Source organism: Perca fluviatilis, chromosome 9 (genome assembly GCF_010015445.1).
Source record: "Perca fluviatilis chromosome 9, GENO_Pfluv_1.0, whole genome shotgun sequence".
Taxonomy (NCBI): Eukaryota; Metazoa; Chordata; class Actinopteri; order Perciformes; family Percidae; genus Perca; species Perca fluviatilis.
Genome location: NC_053120.1, coordinates 25,673,914 through 25,692,184, shown reverse-complemented (window position 1 = coordinate 25,692,184; position 18,271 = coordinate 25,673,914). Strand labels below are relative to the sequence as shown.

At 41.9% G+C, this 18,271-nt stretch overlaps 1 protein-coding gene across 1 annotated transcript in view; it reads right to left on the bottom strand.

Annotated features, from left to right (window-relative positions):
• Positions 1-13,649, bottom strand: part of notch2 (notch receptor 2) — a 50,941-nt gene extending 37,292 nt beyond the window's left edge. Inside the window, 2 exon segments of the mRNA XM_039810898.1 lie at positions 440-521; positions 13,294-13,649. Of these exon segments, the coding sequence (XP_039666832.1) occupies positions 440-521; positions 13,294-13,366 (155 nt within the window). The 5' untranslated portion in view covers positions 13,367-13,649.
• Between the last annotated feature and the right edge of the window lie 4,622 nt (positions 13,650-18,271).

Here is an 18,271-nt window from a genome sequence, read left to right as displayed (position 1 = left end):
AAAAATGTCTCGTCATCGTCTGGACATCCCCCGGCAACAACAAATCAACGGGTAGTGAAATGTGTTGGCAATGCCTCAAGCTAGCAATTTATAGCAACAGGAGAGTTAGTAACAAAAACCCCGAAATGTCCTACTGTAAATAACATCTTGGAGGTGGAAATGTGTGTATTGGTATTGTTCCCAGTACTGGTGTACTTACTCAAACAGAGCAGCCTTTTATTCCCTCTTCCGTGCCTGAGCAAAACCTCATGGTCCCGTGAACAGGCTGGGGTTGATCTAAAAACCCTATTTCTGTACTGCCTTTCACATCCAACAATCCCCTTTATGATGTGTTTCTATTGCTGTGTTCACATTTTTGTTACAGTGTTGGGATGACAGCATGAGTTAAACTGAAAGCCCTGTTGTGTGTTTGGTCACAGATCCAGCTAGTTAATCTTACCTGCAGTATCCAGTGCCATTGTTGAAGGTCAGACATGTAGCGTTGTTAACACAAGGCGCCTTATCATCCATACACTGCAAAGCTGCAAGAGAGAAGAGACGAGTTAGAGTGGCCAGTCAGAGAGGCACTTCATCTGATAAACACTTTAAATATTGGCAATATTTGAAGTGTGACATTTTAGTCACCACATGGTACCGTAAAACAGTAGAAAGTTGCAGTAGCTTCAGGAACGTCCGTTTTCTCATTTAAATACACAGATTTGTGACAATGACTGCTCCCAAATCTACTCAGTTATCTGCCGTGTTTACTGGTTTGCAGTTTCCATCATATCTTGTTCTTGTCTTATTGTGTCTAGACATACAGAGACATCACGATGATGAGGATGTCCTCCTGCATCATGTGCCAAAAAAATAAAAGATTATTTATGTGTATGAAATGAATAGCCTGTATGAATTACTATAAAGTTCCTCACAATCTGGGTAGTTTTAGCCTTGCTTGCGGTGCTTCATTCCTGCTGAATTTCAAAGCTTGCATTTCTCAAAACGTATCTAAGGGTTTCCCCGCAGAAAATTTGTCAGCCGAGGTGGTAAGATTCCCCCCCACACACACATTCCCCACCCCTCTCAGGGAAACCCTCCACATAGTCTACACGTTTCTCCTCCTTCCCCTCATCCTTACAGAGATCATGCAGAAGGCTCACCACCTTTCTAACCAACTATGCAAAGCCAGCCTGAAATCAGCCTGTGGTCACAGGGCAGCCGGATGGGCAGGCAGACAGAAATGAGCCTTGACGAAGACAACAAAGCCCAACTATCTCCCCGCCACTGAAACACTCACAGCCAGACACATCAGCTATTGTGTGTCCCGCTAGAAACACATGGCTCAAGTAGTCTTCACGCACACCATGCCAGCCCAACATGAAGTGTGCTGTTCTCAGTCTCAGTGTGATGTAGTAGCCAAATGAAGGAAGCCACTCTGTTTGTGTGTGAGTGTGTGTGTGTGTGTGAGAGAGAGAGTAATTAAGCAAAAATCACTAAAAATCATTAGCACAGATTGTACAAATGTTGCTATGTTAACATTTTGTTTCATTTATAGTCCCATGTATGTCTATGAAACCCCACTCTGCAGAACAGAGCTCTTTGTACAAAACTGAGGGTAGGTCAGCTGATTTCGAAGAAACCCCATGTCTTCAGAAAAGAGTCATTGCATTACAGGAAGTGCGCTCAGCGATGGTGTTACTTCCTGCGCCTAGATTAATCACAGCGTCACTCAAGTTGAGGAGTCTTTGTTAAGGCCCCTAACTATTATTAACCTTATACTTGATATGATTTTGTGCTGTTTAAAGTTTTTTGTTTTTCAAGGGCTGGACATTCAGGGTACAGTCTCTGAACTGGTCTGGTCAGAGAGCGAGGGCAGACTATTGCCTTAGAGTAAGGCTGACAGACATAGTCCATTAGACATGGGGATACTATACATAAACCACTGTGAAATTCATAATCCCAACAAGCACACACACACACACACATGCCACTATGTGCACAACTGCACAGACACCCACTGTAATAAAGTATGAGTTGATATCAGGCTACTGCTGCAGTACACAGAAAAAAATACTGTGCTATTTTGGGACTATTTCTGTACTGAGCAGACATACGGTATGCACGCTTGCTACGAGTCAACACACGAAAATCATACACACACTTAACAAATGCAGACAGCAGAAAATCCACACATATGCGGTTAGACCTGTGACACATTGGAACTTTCACTTTTGGTTTAGCTCATGTTTAAATTGAAATGTATAGTTTAATCTGCTTTTGAATACATGACAAAAAGGACATAAAATGTGACTACAGTACGGTAAATCACACCATAGGGCATGACGAGATACCAGTTCTCTAGCAGCGAGCGGACAATTGCAAAATCAGCACGAGAAAAGAGTAATGCTGAGGGGTAGGAGGAAGGGCTGAGAAGACCATTGCAGTGAGTGAAGGAATGGAAGAAAGACAGCACAGACCGGAAAAGGCTACTCTCATCCCCCGCCTGGTTTGACGAGCTTCCCATGCTCGCTGTCGTCATGCCAGACACAATGATCTTACCAGATTTGAGACAGCCTGCCTGCTATTACGCCATTTTAACACACGCACACGCACACACACACACATTACCCAATGATGTACATTCCCCGAAGGTTTGGAAAAGATTTCAGCAATCCGTCTCTCTAAAGTAAAACAAACAAAAAGTTCACACGCATTCAAATGAATGGCCAGTGTGTTGTGATTCAGGTCACATATCACCCGCATTGTATCCTCTCTACCTGGCTGTTCTCACACTTCACTATCAATGAACCATGGACAGGAACATTTCCCACGAATGAGAGCCTTGATAAGACCCAATCGACAAAGTCAACAGTAAAACTACAGGCAGATGGTGTGAGAGCTGAGAAAAAAAACACACGGTTACCTGACTGAATGATTACTATTATGTGGACTATTCCTGATGAAAAAAAGTCCACATTCCTTTTCTCACTCACTACCACCGCATCTTCCAGCTTGGTGCGTGTTTGATGTGTGTGTAAAGGTGATGAGGGGAAGGGAAGTTTAAGTGGAGAACAAAAGCAGGAGATTTACAATGTCTGCAGTCTGGTGGGACTGGGAGGATGGCTGTGTGTGATCCCTGCTGATGAAATATGTATCTGTAAAGAAGCCATTATGCACAGTTTGAAAGTATATACCGGTACATACTGTCGATATCAAAGTGTTTTAGGCAACCCTAACCCTAACCCTTTCCTCAATGACCTCAACATGATAATACTAGTAATGTTATTTGTATAGCACTTCTCAAACATAGCTACAAGTGCTTCTGAGAGAGAAAGAACAAAAAGAGACATAAAAATGTATACAATGAATACTAAAATATTAACAAAAAGAAGGAGAGCCTTCTGATCTGCTCTGAGTTTCAGTATGTAGACGTGGGAAAGGAAAACTATTCACTGTTGGGCTGGGTGGAAAATAAGAGAGGTCATCCAAGCTGTAGTGACAGGTATGTTTCCATCTACCTGTTTTTATGTAAAAAAAATGTTAAAGCTGAAAAAAAACGGAAAGCCCTAAAATAAGGGTAAAAATAGCAAAAGGAGTACATAACCATAAAGTCCCCCGTTTGATTCCAGGTGGGGGCCCTTGTTGTAAGGAATCAGAGGAGACTTCTTAATTCAAAAATAAGAGATGCCCGCTTAGGTGGGAAGCAGAAATGAAATGCCATGCTAAGCCCTGTAACTCTTGAAAATGTTTAACAGAAAAACATCAGTGGCTTGTTTTTCACTCTAGATCAAAAAGGTTATGAGTCACAGAAGTAAGCACAGATATTGAAATATATAACTCCTGTTGCAGTAAAACAATCAGCTAACGTTCACAACTGGCTTGCATCATCATCATCATCATCATCATCAACGTAACTGAGGATGACACTAATCAGTCCGTCAAAGTTTTAAAGCGGACTGCCTCATCTTAATGCACTGAGACAGTTCAGACAAGTCACCTCATTCATTGTTAGCCTGACTCTTTCTCTAACGCCACCAGCAGGTTGACAGTTCTGGTTTTATTTAAATATCTTCTTCTTGGATGTTGTGAAACTTGGTACAGACATTTGTGGGCCGATGAGGAAACTTTGATCCCGTGACCTTTCCAGAAGCGGCATCATCAAGTCAGACATTCCCATCAGCCTCAACCGTACTTTGAATGTAATGCTAATGTCAGCATTCTATTCCATTACCACTCAACTAAGATGGTAAAATGATACCTGCTAAACATCAATGTGCTAGCATTATTATTGGCGTCTGATCATGTTAGCATGCTGAAGTTAGCATCTAACTGAAAGCACCGCTGTTTCTAAGTACAGCGTTTTTCTCTTCATTTAACTACTATACACTTGTTTATTACTAGAAGCATTTACTGAACTGTCCCCGTTGCAAGAGGACCTTGGTTTTTGTAAACTGTAGTGAACGGCAACTGAAACTACTTTTGGATACATGGTGACATAAATTCCAAGTAAAAACAAGTTTAAACCATTCTCCTCTTTTTAAAACTGGATATTTGTCTGTGAAAATGTGTTAAAAAAAAAAAAAAAAAAAAAGAAGCCGGGCCTTTAGTGTGAATAAAGTTTAAATAAAGAGAAGGCAGAAATCAGAGCCTTTAATGGTCTCGGCCGAAGGAAAAAAAAAAAAAAAAGGGTTGTTGTGCTCAGCTGGCGTTACGCTGGTTCCTCCCTCAGCACTCGCCACTGCTTTGTCACCGACACCACAGCGGGTCCCTGGAGGGATCCAGCCATGTCATGAGAAGAAAAACAGACTGCCAAAGAGGTAGAATAAGGAGGGGCGAGGGACGGAGAGAGATCGAGGGGCTTTGGAGCTGAGGATTGAGATGGGGAAGTAATTACGGACCTACAGACAAAGACTACACACGGACGGGTGTCCCTGAGCCCTGGCACACATCCATACAGCAGAGGGCAGGAAGTTGTTCGCGCCGAGTGAGGAAGTAACCCTATTTCCTGGAATTGCTGTACAAGCCTCCTATATCCAGCAGGCCAAACAGTCGTCATGGTAACTTGCAATAAAATACCCTTAGCTCAGCATGGAAGGAGGGAGATGAGGCTCAAACTAAACACTATAACCCTGAGGGAAGCTTTACAGGCACCACACAAACAGCAGACGAACAGAGCAGGGACTTTAAGGCTTTAGTCTCCAAGTTCAGCTTTAGTTTAGAGGGTGGTGACATACTGTAAGAAACAGATCAGTGCCAACCGAAACAGCAAAAGGGTGTGATTACCAGGGAGGTCTCGAATGCATCTCCTAGATCTTATTTGTTTTTTTAAATCAGTGTTAAAGGTCCCATGGCATGAAAATTTCACTTTATGAGTTTTTTTTTAACATTAATATGCGTTCCCCCAGCCTGCCTATGGTCCCCCCGTGGCTAGAAATGGTGATAGGTGTAAACCGAGCCCTGGGTATCCTGCTCTGCTTTTGAGAAAATGAAAGCTCAGATGGGCCGATCTGGATTCTTGCTCCTTATGAGGTCATAAGGAGGAAGGTTACCTCCCCTTTCTCTGCTTTGCCCGCCCAGAGATTTTGGCCCACCCATGAGAGAGAGACATCATGGCTTTCAAATGAACAAAGTGGCAGTTGGTCAAGGCCACACACCCCCCCCCCCCCTCCACCTTGCCCCCCCCCCTCTCTCCTCCTCAATAGCTACAGACACAGAAATGGCACATACTAAGGTGAAAGCTCATTGTGGGACTGGCTCTAGTGGCTGTAACTCTGCACCAAGGCTGAATTTCGGAAAAGAGACTTCAGATACAGTATTAGGGGACCACTAAGGTCTATATAAAAGCATCCAAAGAGCAGCATGTCATGGGACCTTTAAACCTGATCCATATCCATTACTTTGTTTTATGTAACCCATTGCACTCTGGGTACACCAGCTGTCAAAAGCACCTGACCACCTGACGTTAAACACTGAAACCTATTCTTGAACCTATTCAACATAAATTAAAATGAAAGTAAACCACCGAAGAGCATAAAAGATCAAATAGATGCCTGTAGTTTCTGTCAATGAAAATTAAATTAAGATGGAGGACAAAAATCTTGACTGGTACAGCCCCAGTAATTACCCTCTCAATGGAGACATCGCCTTGCTGTTGTAATCACTGGGAAAAGTTGGGAGAGTCTCATCTAAAAGTGCTGGCCTGCTGGCTCTGTGTGTGTGTGTGTGTGTGTGTGTGTGTGTGTGTGTGTGTGTGTGTGTGTGTGTGTGTGTGTGTGTGTGTGTGTGTGTGTGTGTGTGTGTTGGAGGGAGAAAGAGAGAAACAAGACAGACAGGAACAGGGAGAGCAGACCAGACAAGGCAATGTAGGGACTTTCCCTTGCTCTTTCATATCCTAGCTTTTTTTTCCCTTCAGAGTCAAAACTCAAAAAATCAGGACTATTGTTCAGACATGTTCAGTAACATCATATTGTTTCTGTTTTTTTTTTTTTACAACATTTAAACTGAAGAGATAGCGTATTTTTAGCGCAAAATCAATTACTGGAACCTGTGACAGACTGATGACAAATGTATATATTCATATAAATGTAAATAACACACATGCCGGTATCCGGTGATGATACCATGTCTGCAGAAACGGCTCAACACTGGCTCCTGAGACACAAGCTGATATAGGGCTGGACATTCTAACTTTACATACAGTATAAGAGGTGTGACCAGGGACAACATTTGAAATGATCACAGCATTTATCTAATGTTTATTTAATATGTTGCGATATTATGAATTCAGAAGCACACGGTACAAAGACAAACTCCCTTTCATCCTATTGTGTCAAATGTTTTTCTTTTTCCTTCAGAGTGTATGTCAGATCTCATGCTGTGACGGATTCCGGTAAAGTTTGTCAGCATTCATATAGTTATCAGAACTGAACCGCCAGTCACTAAGATAGCATAATCCATATGTCAATATTCTCTCTCTCTCTCTCTCTCTCTCTCTCTCTCTGGTTTCATAACTGTATTTATTCACAAATAATAAAAGAAAAAAACTTATGAGGAACAGTTCCTCAGAGCTTACTAATGATATTAATAATACAGTAATTGCCTACAGCCTAGACCCTGGGTTCCCACCTCCAGACCCCCTACCTGCCCATTTCCCAGTTCCTCTGCTCGGGCACACCTAAACTGCTGAAATGCTCAGCCACAGTGAGGACTGGTAGATGGCATCATGTGTGTTCAAAACATAACACGATGAGTATGTTACTTACTACTATCAGTACGTCATGGATTTATTTTCCACTGCTCAGAGCCAATAAACTAAGGACGATGAAAGTGGTGTGTACGGTAGAAAACGCTCACATTTTGTGGGAAATTAACATTTTTAACACAGGCAAAATAAGCGACAGTCTTCTTGTACTTATTCACTAACTGCCGAGCTATTTGGCACTCAGTGAGTGTGAGGATCATCGTTTCATCAGTGCTCATCATCCCGCATTAGTTTTATGATTCACTCTCATCTGCAATATTATGTAGCCTACTGCTTTGGCGGGAAGTATCCCGTCCCATCATTCGTCGGCTCGTCCAGATGCTCCCATATTGTTTTTATGTGGGTACACCGGCTCGGCGCCGTAGCTATAAAACCAGTAAAATAAGCTTTTACCAAAAAGAATATATTCAGATGTAACCCCTTTGTAATCACAACAATTTTGATTAGAACCTGTAGCCTTATTTAATTACATATTTTTTTCTCAGTAACGGATTACAATTGCATTTACTTTTTAAATGTAATTACGTAACACTGTTAATGTAACTAGTAAAAGCGGGATTTATGGTTCTGGCGAGGTTTGTACTTGTGCGTTGGCGTGTGCGTAGATCTCAGCAGGGCCGGCGTGTGTGTGTTTGTGTGTGTGTGTGTGTGTGTGTGTGTGTGTGTGTGGAGTGAGTGGTAGAGAGAATGAGAGAGTGACGTGATTAGCTTCGGAGCGACATAGTGAGAGAAACAAAGTGTCTCCCCTGTGCTTTCTGACCACAGTGGAGAATCTGTAGCAGGAAAAGTTAACCCTCTCCTTTAATGTTGTTTATGGAGAAGAAGAACCAGGAAATGAGTAGGGTGAAATGCAGCGCTAACGATCCATGGCCAAGCGACGTGCGTCGCCGCGATGTGTTGTTACATTTTTGGAGAGGTGCCCTTCAGGCTACGACGTAGGGTCTGACGTAGGTTCGTGTCTGCATGTACCTACGTACGAAGCCATGGCGTAGATTTAACGCAGAAGTATAAATCAAGCTTTACTCCCCACCGCTGCATGTGAATAAACCAACATGGCATCATGACTTTGCATAAACATACACGCCACTTTCCTAAAGCCAAATGGCGTGTTATTGTATGCATTTTCAGCTATCCACGTGTATGTCTACACTGTATACAGCAGATTTAAACACACCCACCACGTGGCCTCGCCACGTTGCGTGTTATCGCGAGAACAACGTCACACGTCTGTTTTAAAAAAATAAAAATAAAAATAAATGGTTGGGTTTAGGAAAAGAACACAGGGAAAGGCTTTAGTAACAAAACAGTGACAAAAAAAAACGGAAAATAACGACAAAAACACGCTTAGGAAAACAATAAACGGTTGGGTTTAGGAAAGAAACATTGGGTAAGGCTTAAAAATAATATTAAATTCGCAGGACGCGAACCTGGCTCTCCCGGGTGAAAGTCCTGGGTTTTACCCACCACCCCAACCTACCTCCCTCCTTGCGCAATCCCCCGTTCAATTCACTCGCAACGTAGCTCAATGGCGGCCGATTTGCGTTGATATACACGCTAAAATGCGATTATGCGTCTTGATAACACGCCAAAACGGCATACAAATTGGCGTGTCATACATACGCCAATTCATGAGATCAGTCTGGAATAAACTAATACTGCGACCCATTACAAAGTAGTTTCCCTCCGTCTCCTACCTGATGGGGCCAGCTTGGTTCATTACTCCATGCGCCCTGCCTGCCTGTCTCCAGGATTACGGGGCAGTGTTGGCCAAGGAATGCAGTCCGCAGTAATTCCCTGTTAATTTGCTAACCTGTTCAACAGTGCAGACACAACGCTCTGTAATCCCCTCGACCTTCACAGCCACAAAGACTATAGTAACAGTGCATGTGGTTCATGCAGGGCATGCACCTAGCTTCATTCCCATTTTGACTGGTATTTATTTAATGCGTCAGGATCAAAGTCAGTAAGAGCAAACTGGTCAAGCAGGCATTGGCGCTGTATTAGCACTGTGAAGCAAAATGGTAACAGGCCCATGACTGTGACTTCCACCTTGCCTGCTATGCATTTCATCTTCAAGACCTTAATCACAGCAGGTCTATAGGTTTATGCCTATTCTAAGCCACCATGGCTACAGAGGCACACACGCACCACACACGCACACACACACACACACACACACACACACACACACACACACACACACACACACACACACACACACACACACACACACACACACACACACACACACACACACACACACACACATATATGAATGTGTGCATGTAAATACAGACACACATGCATCTGGAGCAAGTACCACAGACTTTCGCCCACTGAATCATACAGGTCGACATATTACTTACTACTCTCTCCCACCACAACCAACAAGAATGGGACCGAAACACATGTGGAGGCCTGGTTTTTTTCAACTACACTACTAATCAAAGGGTGGAGAAGGCTGAAATGAATATAATCTGAAACATGAGCACACAGAAGCAATGGCAAATGTATCGGAGATGAGAAGAGATAAGAAAGAAACCAAAGGGAAAGCTCTGAGGGTGTCACAGAGGAGATGTCTTAAGCCACATTAATAACGCAGCCACAAGGCAGTGGGTAGAGCTGGTGGTCAGTAAATAATGCAGTGTTGTAGGCAGCTCAATAAATCTTATATAATAAAATCTTTGTCTTCAGAGCACAGGGCGAAGCATGGCGCAGATAAATCACATTTCACACCAGGCTCCAGCTTGGGTCAGATGCAAGTAAACCATGGGCGGCACAATTGCTGGCCTGTGACAGTTTGTATCCACAATGCAGTACATACACACACGCAAATAGATACGCACAAGCACGTCAGCTGTCTGCTGTTTGCACTGGGCAAATATATGCAACCATCCACATACCCACACCGTACGGGTAACACACTATGTCGTGTGCCACAAAGGTGGCACCAACGCTTCCTCTAGAATCAGTTTAACAATCAGCTACAACACTATGTAGCACAGTATTATTAGCCATGTTTCTGCATCACCACAGAGGGGCTTCATTGTCCTTTGCAGGCCTTCAGATTATAATTGAACAGGGAATAAACATTTCTTCTTTAGGGTTAGACTTTAGCAACGTTTTCAGCTCAATTAGCAAAGCAAACCACTGGAACTTATTGACAAATGCCAATGCAGCCTCTGGTATGCTGTTACAGGTAGTTTAAGAATGTGTCACATATCCTATTTTGCAGTCAGAGCTTACTAAAACTGAGCAATGACAAAATACAGACACTATCATCTACTTCAGACAATAAACACCCCATTTCCACTGTCTCAGGGAATAGCATGCTTTAGTTGCTGCCAGGGTTAAAAATAAGCACCATTTACCACCCGAATGCTGGTAAAATATGCAAGTGGCTGGTGGATTTGCTGCACTCACCAGCCAAAATATGTGGTAACATATTGAGTGGCTGGTAAAATTTGAACATTCACTAGCCATTTGGATGGTGGACAAAAATGTAAGTTTGAACCCTGCTTGCTGCTGTTGCGTGCAAAGTTGTGATTATAATAAGCATTTCCACTGCACCACTTCACTTCACAGCAGGGGATCATTGTTGTGGCCCTGCTTAGGAGTAAGGTTAAACTGTTCCTCACAAACTGAGCTGTGATGCACTAAATTGATTGGTTTGACATGTAGCATGCGAGGAGACACAAAGTATTTTTTATTTCTATATTCAGCAGTTTGCAGCTCTTTTCTGATTCATGTGCGATACTGGAGCTTTAATTGGAAAGTTAAGATAATGCTTTCAATCGCAAACATCTGGCAGGCTTTTATAGTGAAGAAGCTAGAGGAGTTGCGGCTGTATTTGTCACAGCGGTTAGAAATATTTAGCAATTTGATACAAAATTAGTCTACACAGCAAGCCACAGACATTGTTACACGGTTTTGTTGGCAAATCATTTGCAAACAAGAAATGGGAAAACAACAAAAACAACAAAAACAGTGAACTGATTTAATAAAAAGCTGCAGGCTACACGCGCTTGTTGCAGTATGGGTAAACCTTAAACCTCCTTTATGTCACTAAGGTACACAACACCTTATTCCATGCCACCTTACGGCCTTACTAACCCAACTATTTGGATGTTCAGCGGGAAAAAGGATAGATAGATGGAGAGAGGAAGGAAAAGAAAATCATGGGGCACAAAGCGCGCGCGTGTGTGTGCCTAAACAGAGAGGGAGGGAGGAATGTCAAACACCAACAACATTCCACTGCCTCTCCTTGTACTGCCTGCAGCACTTTCACATTGTCTTTTCTTCTTTTGTGTAACTTCTCTGTTCAAAAGTCACCTATATAGTCCGTGAAAAAAACGTGAGAAAGAATAGCAAGACTACATGTATCAACTCTGAGCTAAAAAGGCAAAAAAAAGAAAAACATGTGAGCTGAAATCAGTTTCACTGCCTTGGCACCATTAAAAGGCTGCAGGCTGTGTCATATTGCACATTTCTAAGAGCAAACACACATACGTATAAAAGAAACAAATTTTAAATTGCTGAGAAAGAAATTTGTAAACAAGGTCATATAAACAAAGCACACTCCAAATGAAGTTTTCAACATTACATTCATAAATTTCTGATCCTCAGGAAATTAAACATGCAAGTGTTATCTTATCTTAATCAGAGTAATCTAACAGAAAACAACTTTGTATGTGCAGAACATCTTTGCCATAATCTCAGACTAAAATGCAAATCACTACAAGTCATGGAGAAACAAACATGCACAATGTCAGTCAAATGTTTATAACATGTGCTTTTCTATATTTTAGCATGTTGGATTTTGAAATTTCAATGCAAGAGAACATTTCATTCATCTGAGTACTTCCTAATCACTGTGAGCTGACCCAAGACCTAAGTGTTTTAGGACCTGCTATTGGACTCCAATTAGCGGACACTCATCAGTGCTTAATTAAAGACTGCACTAGAAAGTAAACCAGTTGTCCCTAAATATGCTATGTTAAATACACATAGACACTGCTAGCAATGTGATGACAAATGAACAGTGCAGGTGCCTGATTACATGTAGGTCATCTCTAAGAAAATCACAAATATTTCTCAATTTATACACACATTCCTTTATTATAAATCCACATTTTAGAGCATTTGCAGAGTGTGCTGTGCACTGACTTGACCACTGACCCAAAGTTCTGAACTGCAGGGTGGTCAAACCCTAGTAACTGGCAGTGCTATTGATGTTATACATAGGTAGCCTAAGGTCTCGTGAAGGGAAAAAAAGTTGGTTTCCTCGTGAAACTTACCAATAAAGATATTGGTGGATATCTGCCTTAAAATCTACATTTATCTTCTCACTCATCAATGTCAGCTCTCTTAATTCAGCAGGGCAGCCTTAACATGGTTAAGTGTCCATTTTGAATTCTTTCTCTTGCTCTCGCTGTTCAACATCTGGCCAGCGGTGCAACTCGGCTCAGATTGAACAGTCAATAGCAGCAGGACTGCCACAGTATCCATATCAACCAGACCTTAACCCTTTGAATTAGACACAGCACGATGTTAGCTTCACTTATAGTGATGATCCATCCATTTCTAGTCTTTTAAACTATGTGAAAATGGTCCAGCAAAGGTATTAATAATGTAATAGTAGTGATAACATAGAAACAAACAGGTGAGTATGTGACTCACTCAACCCCTATAAGGAGGATAAAGTTTTATCAAAGTCACATTACGTTGGCTAGCGTATGTTTTGAGACATAAGTTCCTCTCCAAATGCAGAAAGAACGAAACAATCACCGCACAATGCTTTCAGCCTTGCATACATAAATACTTTCAGGAACAGGCATTGCTTTTTTTTTTTTTTTTTTTTTTTACAAAAGTTACGTTAACCTTTTCAAAGAAACTCACCTAGCTAACTTCAGTCAGACAAGTGTACAAGCGGTGTGTAGAGATGCTATCTATGTCTGCCCCGTGTCTCGCAGATGCAGAGGCAACAAAACGTGATGACAAGTTATGAATTATTAGAAAATAACAATAGCGCTTCATCATAACCAACAACTTACCCAAAGAGAGGTGAATGAAGCAGAAGACAAAGACTAGTGATTTGCCCGAGGAGAAACCGGGGATCTGCTCCATATTTTCTGTAAAATCCACATAAGGTCGCCAGCCCAAAGTTGAGCTGTCTCCCGGGACGGTAAGTTCTCAAAAAAGTCTTGTTGGAAATGGCTCACACGCAATTAAGAAGGGAAAAACTACTTGTAGCGCCAAATTACAACATTTCAGTAATTTGTTACATGTGTTCTACGAGCCGTTACGTTAAATACACAATTTAACTTCTATTAGTCAGACACGCCACCGAAAAAGCCTCCCACCTCTACGCTCACCAGTCACTAAAGTCACTGAGAGTGAAGAAACAAAAATCCATATCCTTCCGCTGAAGTCAGCAGAGATCTAGCGACAGGGTGAAAAGATGGTAAAAACGTGTTAAAAGCTTATATCTCAATTAGAGTGTTTGTTACCGCTTTAGAAAATTCGTATTACTCGATATACCCGTTCATATTATCCCGGACACCACGTCAAAATGCACTAGAAGTTAAAGTTTTCTTTCTCTGTGTCGTCGCGGCGGAGGAATTTTTTCTCATTTTTCTACTTCTCGGAGCCTGGTATGACTCAAAATTAACCCGTTCAATGTTTTTTTTCTTTTCTCCCATGAACTGCACGTTTTTTCCCCCGATATGTCTTTGAACGCCCACTCTTTACTTGCTTGTTTTTTTCATGGCTAGAACTATTCATGCCAAGCTGCGTCCCAGGGTTCAGGTCTACGATGTTTTCAGGTAATTTATGGTCATGAGAAGCTTGACTTTGAAAAACTGTAAAGGCAGACAAAAAGGTGGGTAAAATGACTTCCAGCGATCACCAAAACCACCTAACTTTGCATGTTTGTTGTGGTTTAAGATCCATACAATATGAATTTGGTAGCCTACTGTGAATGAAGGAATAATAGCCTAGATGTGAGTAAATCAAGTTTGCGTTGCTCCAGCTTTTAAAAAATACAGGTTTCGGGTTAGTCACTACTGGTGCAGATTAAGTTCTGCAATAGTTTGAGTCCACAAGTTAAATATTGTCATAGGACTATTTTGGTGGGGAGATCTTTAAGAGTCATATTCAAATAAAATTAAAAACAACTTAATAATGTAGCCTAAGGGAAGAATGGAGTTTTCCAATACATATTATAGTAATGTCATTCTTTTTCAAAAGAAAGACATTACTATAACGTAGTTTTCAATGTATTTTCTTTTATCATTTTGTTATCACTAGAGGCAATTAATCAACAGAAAATTAATGGGCAACTATTTTGATTTGATTGATAATTTTTCAAGCAAAAATTCAAAAATCATTCTCATATGTGAAAATGGAAGGAAAAAAAACATTTGAAGGTGTCTCTGGGAAATTATGGCATTTTTCAAACTATTTGCATATTTTCTGGATTAACAGAGAAAAGAATCATCCGACGAATCAATAAAGCTGCAGCCCCAGTTAGCATACAGGTGAGGTTAAATTTGGAAGTCGTCAGTAGCTTGCATAATGAAACATTTTCCTCGTTGCTTACCAGAAGCAAAGCATTTTACAATAGTTCATCCTTTTTTTTTTCATATTATTGTTTTATTTTTCTGAAGCACAAGGTCGTACTTTAGTAATAACATCTGAAACACAAGTGAACCCTCAACACAAACTCGTTCACTCATGCACAGACGGAACACACACACACACACACACACACACACACACACACACACACACACACACACACACTGGCTTTATAAACTGTTAGTGACCACATTAATCCCAAACTAATTATGTCTTATCGGCCTTAATGATCCAGGTGTAAGTCACTGGCTCATCCCAATAACAAGACCACTTCTCATCCCAGTGATTTGTTTGTCTTTACACCCCGTTAGAGAAACATTGCAGAGCCTCCTGCTGCTCTGACCGGCCCTCTGTCCTCTATTCAACCCTGCTGAGAGGCCTGGAACTGGGGGGAGCAAATTGATCTCCTCAGGAGTCCGTACTGACAACGCTTTGTTGCTGTGGCCAATGTCAAGCTCTTGCTCGCCATTGCGTGGTTGGGTGTCAGGTGCTGGCACCAGTACAAACGCTGTTCAGGCATTTGGTCAGATGCTGTTTTTGTTGATCAACCACAACTGGTGTTTGCTTATTCTTCTTATCTTTCTATCTTTCAACAAAACATATCAATCCACTGCCACAGATGCAACGCTTTCTGAGTTGCATTTTTGTTTTGTCAAAAGATTGTAAGGTTGTAAATTAAATTCAGAATTCTTCTACTGCACTTCAATAATTCTCTCATTTCACGGTGAGCCAATAGTAACGTGATATAAATCACATCAGAGGATCACTTTTGTCTGCAGCACTGTTTTCCTAATGATGTCACTCCAGATGTGCGCCTCTGTAGTTTGGGGGGAAGACGGGGTGAGAAAGGGTGTGGATCTGCCTAGTGAGCAGAACACGCTGATTAGTTCCTCCTTGCCATTGCGCTGATGAAAGGCTTCTACCACAGAAGTCTGACACAGTTTCAAAAAAGGACAAACAAGCAAACTGTTGGAGACGCTTGGTCTCATCGATGCTTTAAATCCCTTTGAACCACCTTTGTATTAAATACATCAACAACCCCTCGAGTTTATCAGGTAATACAAGTAGATTACATAATTATAGCTTTGTTTGTACTGGACACATTTACAAACCACGTAAAAAAAATCTGTTTCTTTAGCAGTAAATGCAGTACTGTCAGGAATCAAAGGAAATCAATGTCATCAGAACATTAGCTTTAATACAGCACATCCGTATAAGTTCTTTGTATTTCAGGTATACCACAGAGAGAAGTAATACAACTTGGCCTGGATCAGAGCCATCAGCCTCTGCCACGCTGTTGAGAGAGCTGCTTTCATCAACGTTGGGGCTCTTCACACTGATTTGGAGCTCATCAGTCAGGGTGACTCCAGCTGTCAGCCGGTAGATTTATACTGCAGAACATGGTGTTCAGAGGGGCAGATAGTAATGACTGATTACACTAGAAAGTATGAGGGTGTGTGCATGTTCTTATGCGCTCCCCTTAACCATAAACACACCATCTTCCCCCAACGTGATAGCCATGGGAAACCGAATCGGTGCCTGTAATCCAAGAAGAAGTCACCCCGGCCTTTACGTTCTAAGACGGCAGGCAGGAGAGTCAGGATGAAGTGTATATATGATGCCTTTCTATAATTAGTAGTGGCAGGGACTGATTTACTTTTCCCAGCTGTGGCAACTGATTTGCTAGCATACACAGTCGTATAAACTGAGGCAGGCTTTGTTCTTGGTTCTGGATGCTTCTATGCACTTCAGAGACACTTCATACTTATAATCACTGCTTTTTGCACCATAGCATTTTGCAAACTGTTAACCTTTAAAGCAGCAATTTATGCTCCACTGAGATCAGGTTTAGTTAACACAAGTGTTGACCAGCAGGCATGTTGTGCTGGCTTTGCTGAGATGAGCATTCATGAACCTCAAGCTTTGGGTGTGAAGTTTTGAAGCCCCCCCACCCCCGTGCCCTCGTCAAGACGGAAGCATCGTCTATCTAATGTCTTCTTTACTGTGTAAGCAGATCCGGGGGACAGGAAGCTAAAGGGGGTATATTTAGGGTTGATTATCACCTCCTTTTTTTCACTTCACCTGACAGCCCACAGACAGCTTTACATTTGTGTTACATGTGCCCCCTTCTTGTAATAGACTAAAAGACTTGTGGATGTATTTAGGGCTGGGACAGTTACCGCATTACCGCAATACCGCGGTCACATGACGCCTACCGCGATTCTGAGCTTGTCACCGTCAACACCACACATTAGGCTAGCAGCTAGCGGAGTTTCCTTCTGTTTATAGCTTTATCCCGATAAAACAGCACGGTTGAATTTCAGCCTGCATGCACGTTTCGTAGCCTAAAACAGAGCGGCTTATATTGGTAGAGAGAGCAACAAGTTAGCGAACTGCCGAGTCGCCCTCTCTGTTCTCCGACTGCTCAGCTGCTAGACGGGCTGCACTCGGCATTGTCGGAGAACAATTTTATTCATATTTTACTTTATTGACAAAAGAGCTTTCTGAACTGTCTGTGGAATGGATCAACGGATATGAGAGACACCAGTGTGGCCCTAAATGACAGCAAAACTCAGCAAGACTCTCACATTGAGCTGAAATGGTAACACTGTGCTGCAATCTTTTTATAGGCTACAGTCTATGGCTGCAACATATGTTGTAAGGTTTAAGCCAATGTTTTTTCGGGGGTAACGCCATTCACTTAACCGGCAGTATTGACAATAGATAAAAGCCACCTTGTCTTGAGGAGCTCTAGCTTGTTGTTTTATTGTTCACTTTTAACTCATTTTACAACAACTTTGCTAACTCTTTTTCCTTTCTCTTTTCCTCACAGCAGCACTCGTACGCTGCTCTCCGTTACCGCTCGCTCTCCTTGCGCGACCACACGGGCACTGACGTCACTCGCTTAACAGTCCTTCCAGAAAAATGCAGAGTTTTTTTTGTAATTGTTGCGGGCAAAAATCCTTGATTATGCGGCACGTTTTCTTAAAAAATGCAATGGAATATGCAGGATATTTATGCAATTTTATGCGATGAAATTGCGGTAACTTGCAAAAATTGCGGGAACTTGCAAAAATTGCGGGAACTTGCAAAAACGGCTTGATGAAAAAGAGAAAAAAATGTATTCACCCAACACCCTGCTTTTCGATGATGTTCACGTCGGGTCATTACGTCACTTCATAACGTTCCCATGGCAACAGGGGAAAATGACGTGGGAAGTAAAACGCAACATTTTTCAACTTTCTGCTAAGATATATGTGACTTTTTTTGCAACAAAAATGCGGGGATTATGAAATCACGCACGCCCCGCATATTTTGCGCGGAAATCGGCAATTTATGCGGCGAAAGTGCGGCATATTTGAAAAAATGTGGCCCCTGCATAAATATGCGGAC